The following is a 7,351-nucleotide window of genomic DNA, read 5'->3' as shown; positions in this document are numbered from 1 at the left end:
TTCCTGTGTTGGGACTTCTGGTCATTTTATTGCTGCTGCTGCGGCGGGTTGTCGACCAATCCAAGCTGAAATTCCAGAGTCTGTAAGTCGACGAGCTAAAGACGTCAGATGTTGGCATCAATAATTCATGCAAACTTGTCATTTGTAATGCACCACTGCATTGGTGAACCCCTGCACTGTTTGTGAAGCTGACCTCCACTCCGCCCTCTTGAGTTGATGAGACGCTCTGCTCAGTCAACCGGAATTGTCCTCCTGGGACTCAAATGACTGTTCCAGTGTAACCAGTGGCCTCTGACAGCCATGGTGCTGGTCAGCTGCAGAACAGTTGGCCATAATGTCCCAACCATTGTGTACAGAAGCACATGTAGCAGATGATGGCTTCTACATCCAGTCACTGTTACTCTATAAAAGACTTGGACTTTATCAATAAACGATCTTTAAAATTTAAGGATTGTTCGGTTGAACTGACTAAATTTTGATTAGTTTGTGACGAGCATAGATACTAAATCACTGTGGATGAATATAAACTAAATGCAAACCAAATTCATATCTTGTTAAAACTAATGACTTGGTTTTTAGGTGGTTTTACTCAAATTGAGGTGTTGTGTTCTCGTAAGAATCTTCATCTTGTTCGACATTTCCAAATTGCTCTAAAAATAAAAACTGGCTCTTAAAAGATACTTCAACTGAAGCTTAAGGTCAAGATTTAACCATTTGCCCTTCATAGAAAAAATGATCACACTCAGAGGAAATTTGAAGCGACAGGAAATCAATCAAGAGCAAAAAGATGGGAATCCTACAGAAAAGAAGGAAACGTCTCTGCACTTCGAGCTGTGAACAACTGGGTACAAAATTTATAAACTCGTAACCAAAAAAGGTTTTATTCTATTCACTCAACTGAATACAAGAGCCCTTAAATGTATAATGTATACTGTGTTCATCCATTCTAGACTACAACATATATTTAACAGCCTCGTTTATTTTTCACGAAATAAGGCAAGTTAAGCATGTTCATGTAACTGAATATGAAAAAGGGTTGTGGAGGAACAGATCTGTGTTTTCATTTTTCAGACTTTATCGTCCTCTACTGGTCAGAGCTCTGAAAACAGCTGCAGGAGATGAAGGCACAAAGACATGGATTTTATTAGATGTAAAATAAACCTGTTTTTACTGGAGCATACACCATGACCCAAAACCAGATTAAGCAATCCCTTGAGCTGGTTTCACAAAAGTAACACATAGGTTAGAGTTATTAGTCTGGTCTGGAGGACTTGGGTGATCCTGAAGGAAAATGGATGTTAAACACACACTTTATCACTACCAGTTACTCTATATCAACATCTTGATAGAAAAGTAAATTTGTTAAATTTGTTTTTCATTTCCTTCTCTGGTCACAGAAGAATGTGCTACATAAAATATTTTCACAGATTTGCAAATTTAAACTTGACAGTTCTTTCAAAAAGCACAATTCTTTCAATTTCAAGTTTATTTGTCATATGCAGGTCAACAGTACAATGACATGTTCAGGATGAGGAGAACTGATTTGACTCTATAAAATCAAAAGAACAAGAAATACTAAATCATGCAATAAGAGTACAAAAATAAAGTACCAAAAAGTGAAAAAGTAATTATACTTACAAGGTCCTAAAGAGAGATGGTAAACAACATGGTATAATATAACTTTGCTGCAGGATGAATTTGTATGGAAAAAGTATTTCAAGGTAGTAATATATATCTTTGTCAGAATAGATAATTTGTTTAAATGATTATTTTAACTTATTACAACTGGTTTGTCTGGTGGCTTTTAATTCCTGTTACTGCTTCTGTCTCTGAATCACAGCAGATATGTCACTAATAAAGAAAATATTTCAATAAGTCAAATTAAGTGACAGTTTTTAGTGGAGCGTAATGGGAACGTCAGAGAATCCTCTGACCAGACTTCTTTAGATTTTTCTACCTGGATTATTGAGCATGCATCAGGATGTCAGAGAATCTTGTATGTAAAATAATCTGATTAATAAAACTAATTTTAAGACACCCTTTGAATTCTGCCACGCTAAACAAAACAATTTTGTTAAATTAAATTTGGGATTAAAATTGCTTTAAAACAAACCACCTCATATTTCATTGCATATATAATTTTAATTAAAAAGGTTATTCACTTTAACTCTTTGGTGCTTGGACCTAAATCGTATAGACACTATGATCAATACTGTATATTAGACGAGCTCTGCATTTATAATAAACCTGAACTGCAGCACAAACTACACCAGAAGTTGTTTGGTGACTTTACACACACATAAAACTCCTCTGACTCACCCCATCAGACTGCAGCAATGTTTTCACTGCTGCCTGTCAGAATGAATGAAGATTAAAAACACAATCTTTTTAAAACCCAGTTTACTTTGGAGACTTTGGATTATTGAAACCTCAATTATTTGTTGCTTATTTTAAATGAGTTTAAAGATGTAATTTATTCATAACGGTTAATCTGACATCAACCTCTCATTTGAAAAGAGCGTGGTGGGGGTGGGGGGCACTCAGCAGGATTACTTCAACTAGTTAGTTTTTTAGTGTTTGTTTTCAGTATTTATTTCATTTTGTCACATTCTGTCCTCCATAGTTCTGAGATTGTGAAGATGCTGAGGACAGGATGCTCCCACAAGGCTCGGTCAAACCCAGCTTTCTTCTCTTATCCTGGACTGGTCAATTGTCCTTTTGTGAAACATCCCTCAGGGATTATCATTTAAAAGCAACACGTAGTGTAATCTGTTTCACTTGACCTGGAGTGGCCAACAAGTCATTCACTTTAGGGCTATTCAACTAAACTGCTCAGGGGGTCACAGTTACTGAAAGCAAAGCGCTCAGGGGCCAGACATCCAGCAGTTATTGTCATTAAGTAAGTTTGTTTGATGGTTTAAAATCTGGTTTTATTTAAACTGAACTCATTGGAATCCTGTTAGGCTGATGGTCCTTCTTGACCATGTGAGCAGCTGGTTTTGGTTGTCAGCAGCAAACTGGTTGATCCACTCTGAGAAGGTGCTATTTATAATACTGAGCTGAAAACAGCACCTCAGACTGAGGAAGTCTTTCGGAAGAAAGACGAAACGTTTCTACATTTTTTATTTGTTTTGCTTTGTTTTGTTTTTTGAATGTCCAGAGGACAGACTTTTTTTAGATTAACTCATTGGTGGGTCGGACTGAGCACATCTGTGGGCCTGATTTGGCCCCTGGTTCACTAGTTGAATAGCTTGGCTTTAACATGTGGTCTTTTTGATTCTGACTTGAGTTTAAAACCACCAAACTAGCTTTCTGTAGCCACAAAAGGATTTTTTTTTTTAAACAAACTGAACAGTTTCATAATAAAATGTTATCTGGTTTAATTCATTACTTGATTAAAATGATTCCGAATCAGTAGAACCTTTGAGTGGACTGTAATGTAAACAGTTTGAGTAAAAGATCCAGGCTCTTGGACCAGTTCTGGATCTCAGGGCTCAGTGGGCATTTTTAAAGAAAGTGTACACAAACAAGCACATGCAGTGAAGTTGTAACCTTCTGTAAAACATCCCAACATGAAACAAAGAGGCGAAACACCATGAAACGTAGGAGGAAGCCTGGCTCCTGAGTTAGTGGGGACTCTGTCTGCTCTGTGGTACAGACCCAGAGTCCTGATGACTCCTAACTTGTGCACACACACCAGGCTGAAGGAGAAATCCCACACAAGACAGGCTCTAGAGACCAATGTGGATATCCTAACTGGGCCTTCCTGAAAGCAGAGAAGAAACCCAAACAGGACTCCAGTCAGCCAACAGGTGAAAAGGAGGAACCCAGACCCAGACCAGTGGTCATTCTGTATGTTCAGGGAGTATCAGAGAAACTGAGACGTTTATTTTCTAAACATAACGTCCTAGTGCATGGCTTTCTAATCCCAAAATACATTACGGCAAAGACTGGTTCATCCCAAAGATCCAGTCCCCCGGCACAAACAGAGTAATATTGTGTATGCTGTTCAGTGTCAGGAGGGCTGTGATCAGTCTTACATCGGGGAAACTAAACAGCCACTGGCCAAAAGGATGGCCCAGCACAGAAGATCAACATCATCAGGCCAGGATTCTGCGACTATGAGAAGGTACTGTTTTTGTTCAGACTGAAGAAGTCAGACAGACTTCTTCCCTGTTTGGTCCTAAATCCATTCTTAAAACCCATCTCTACTCCCTGGCCTTTGACACCATCTGAGATAATGACTTTTAATAATTTTAATTGCTTTTTATTATCTGACTGTATGATTGTTTTGTTGTGTGTACAGCACTTTGGTCCTGTGGGTGCTTAAAGTGCTCTATAAATAAAGGTGGTATGGTAAGTCTTTGGGATAAAAAATGAAACATTTCAACAAAGAAGAATCCGTCCAGAGGACCTGACTTAACCTTGTTAGCCTGATGCATGTTCAATAATCCAGGTAGAAAAATCTAAAAAAGTTCAATCTGGTCGTCTGGACATAAAAAAAAACCCAGAACAAAGCAAAAAAATTGTAGAAACGTTTCATCCTTCATCCAAAAGACTTCTTCAGTCTGTCAACAAGGAAGAGGGCCGGCAATGGAGGAGGGGTGTGACAAAGACACCATCTTAGCACCAACATAACTGGTTTGTTCCACTTTGGAGTAAGTTGTTGGGGGAAGAATCAGTTTTGTGTTGTGTTTCCTTGACTGAAGAAGCCTTCTGGATCAAATGCAAAACGTTTCAGCAAAAAAAAAAAAAAAAACTGTCCAGATGACCTGACTGAAAAATGTTGGATTGTATACCTTGATTATTGAGCATGGACTTTGTTGTTTTCCTCAGTCTGAGGAGCTGTATTCAGCTCAGTCTCTTAAATAGCACCTTCTCAGAGTGGATCAACCAGTTTTGCTGCTGACAACCAAAACCAGCTGATCACATGCTCAAGAAGGACCATCAGCCTAACAATGGATCATTAGCACACTGATGGCTGTTTACTATTCACAGAGGGCTGAGTGATACTAGCAATCACAGCATTGTAAGAGGGGGACAGTTGAACACGGAGGCCTCCACCCCTGTTTAATGATGGATGGTTTCTTTTCACAAAGATGGCCTCCTTTAACCTTGTTAGATTTTTCTACCTGGATTATTGAGCAGGGCAGCACAGTGGCGCAGTTGGTAGAGCTGCTGCCTCTCAGCGAGCAGGTCAACCTGGTTCAAATCCCGTCCGGGAGCCTTTCTGGGTGGAGTTTGCATGTCCTCTCCGTGCTACGTAGGTGTTCTCCAGGTACTCTGGTTTCCTCCCACAGACCAAAAACATGCATGTTAGACTGATTGGTAACTCTAAATTGTCTCTAGGTGTGAGTGAGAGAGTGAATGATTGTTTGTGTCATTTGTCTCTATGTGTCCCTGTGATGGACTGGAGACCTTGTGTCCCCTGCCTCTCGCACAGTGATGGTTGGACATGGGCACCAGTGACCCCCACAACCCGAAAAGGATGAAGCGGGTAAAGATAATGGATGGATGGATGGATGGATGTCCAAGTGTAGCTTATGTGGGAAGAAAAAGAAAAACACAGGTTAATAACAGCATTGGGGTTCATGAGGAATAGGATGAGTAAACTAAAGGATGGTTCAGGAAACCCAAGCCAAATCCAACTAAAAAAGGTCACTCTTAAGCCTAGTCAACCTTTTAAGTTGATTCCACATAAAAAGGTCACTGATCACTGAAAACACTTTTAGAGACTCTAACAACTATAAGTAAACCTGCAGTTTGAGAGTAAAGAGCTCTGTTAAGAAAATATGGAACAATAAGACCTATTTTTTTAGACAACAGAGTTCTTTATGGAGTGCCCTGGATAGAGAAATGTTTAATGAGTGATTTGAGACAAAAGAATGGCAGCAAAGATCAAAGGAAAGATTTACAGATTTTTTTTTATTCAACCTTTATTTATACAGGTTAGTGTCACTGAGTCACGAGGACTCATTTACAAGAGAGACCTGTTTACAGACAACAATAAACTACAATAAAATGCAATAAAAAAGTAGTGTTTTTTAAGTGACTTAAAAAGTGAGACCAGCTGTTGTATGGTCTGGAGACAGTGGCATTGACAAAAAGACAGGAGAAAGAACTGGAAGTGGCAGAAATGAAGATGTTGAGGTTCTCCTTAGGAGTAACAAGGATGGATAAGATTAGGAATGAGATAATCAGAGGTACAGCACAGGTTGAACAACTGGGAGATAAAGTTGGAGAGACCAGACTGAGATGGTTTGGACATGTCCAGAGGAGGGACAGTGGGTATATTGGTAGAAGGATGTTAGAAATGCAGCTGCCAGGAAAAAGACAAAGAGGAGAAACATGGATGCAGTTGGAGACATGGAGGTAGTTGGAGTGAGGACAGAGAGATGAGGAGGATATTGATGTCACAGGTTACTGCCTCTGAGAAGAACGTGTTTTGTTGGACACAATACAATAATTTAAATAATGATAATAATTTTTGAAAATACCACAATTCTCATATGTTTAAAACCCCAAAGTGTTCTCTTGTGAACATGCGTTTTAATCGTCTGGTCACGTGATTCAGTTTCTATTTGCGCGGCGTGCTTTTGATGTCGAGCACGTGAGCAGACGGAGGCCCTCGAGGCGCATTGTCTCGCACACGTTTCCCAAATTAAGATTAATTAGCTGCTAGCAGATGTGATAAATATGAGTTGTTATTCCAGGCCCGCGTCGTTTTTTGTGACCTTTCTTTTAGGCTGACTGTCCACATCTTCATCATGGCGTTTTCCCTGGTGAGTGAAATTAAAACAAAACTAAATAAATAAATAAATTAGGCCATGTCAGAAGTTATTACCTAGAGTTTTTATACAACCAACGACGCTTCGCACTCACAAAGTCCCAACTAAAATACCAGCAAACGAAAAACAAAATAATTTCCGCCCCTTCGCATCATGAATTTATAGTTTAGCATGGGTTCAGGCTAACGTCCCTCGGGTTTTGCGGCCTCTCTTCCTGCAGAGAAACGATGCCCGCAGGCCTGGAAGCCCTGACGGTGAGTCCCCGGCCCTGTCCACCTGCAGCAACGCAGACATCTTCCGCAGGATGAACACCATGCTGGGCAACGCGCTGGACTTCACCGGCGTGTGCACCACTCCCAACAGCTCCAAGCAGAAACCCGACCTGCTGTCAGGTAACAAAACACCTGCTCCTGCCTCACAGACGACAAAACACTCTGCGAACACATCTGTCCAAAAAAATCTGTCGGACAGAGCCTGCGAGCCTGGGATAGCTCTAAAAACCAAGTGTTTACATGTATTTTACTGCTTATAAAGCTCTAAATATTAAATTTTACTGCTTATAA

At 39.9% G+C, this 7,351-nt stretch overlaps 1 protein-coding gene across 1 annotated transcript in view; it reads left to right on the top strand.

Moving 5' to 3' along the window:
* Positions 1–6,725: 6,725 nt before the first annotated feature.
* The window catches only part of LOC119424256 (cytoplasmic polyadenylation element-binding protein 1), a 31,384-nt gene continuing 30,758 nt past the window's right edge, over positions 6,726–7,351 (top strand). The window contains exons 1-2 of the mRNA XM_037691727.1: positions 6,726–6,782; positions 7,009–7,180. Coding sequence (XP_037547655.1) covers positions 6,768–6,782; positions 7,009–7,180 — 187 coding nt within the window. The 5' untranslated portion in view covers positions 6,726–6,767. The remainder of the gene's footprint in view (positions 6,783–7,008; positions 7,181–7,351) is intronic.

This window comes from Nematolebias whitei, chromosome 2 (assembly GCF_014905685.2).
Source record: "Nematolebias whitei isolate Nwh7 chromosome 2, NemWhi1, whole genome shotgun sequence".
Lineage (NCBI taxonomy): Eukaryota > Metazoa > Chordata > Actinopteri > Cyprinodontiformes > Rivulidae > Nematolebias > Nematolebias whitei.
Note: the sequence above shows the minus strand (reverse complement) of the source record. Positions and strands in the feature narration are given on the sequence as shown.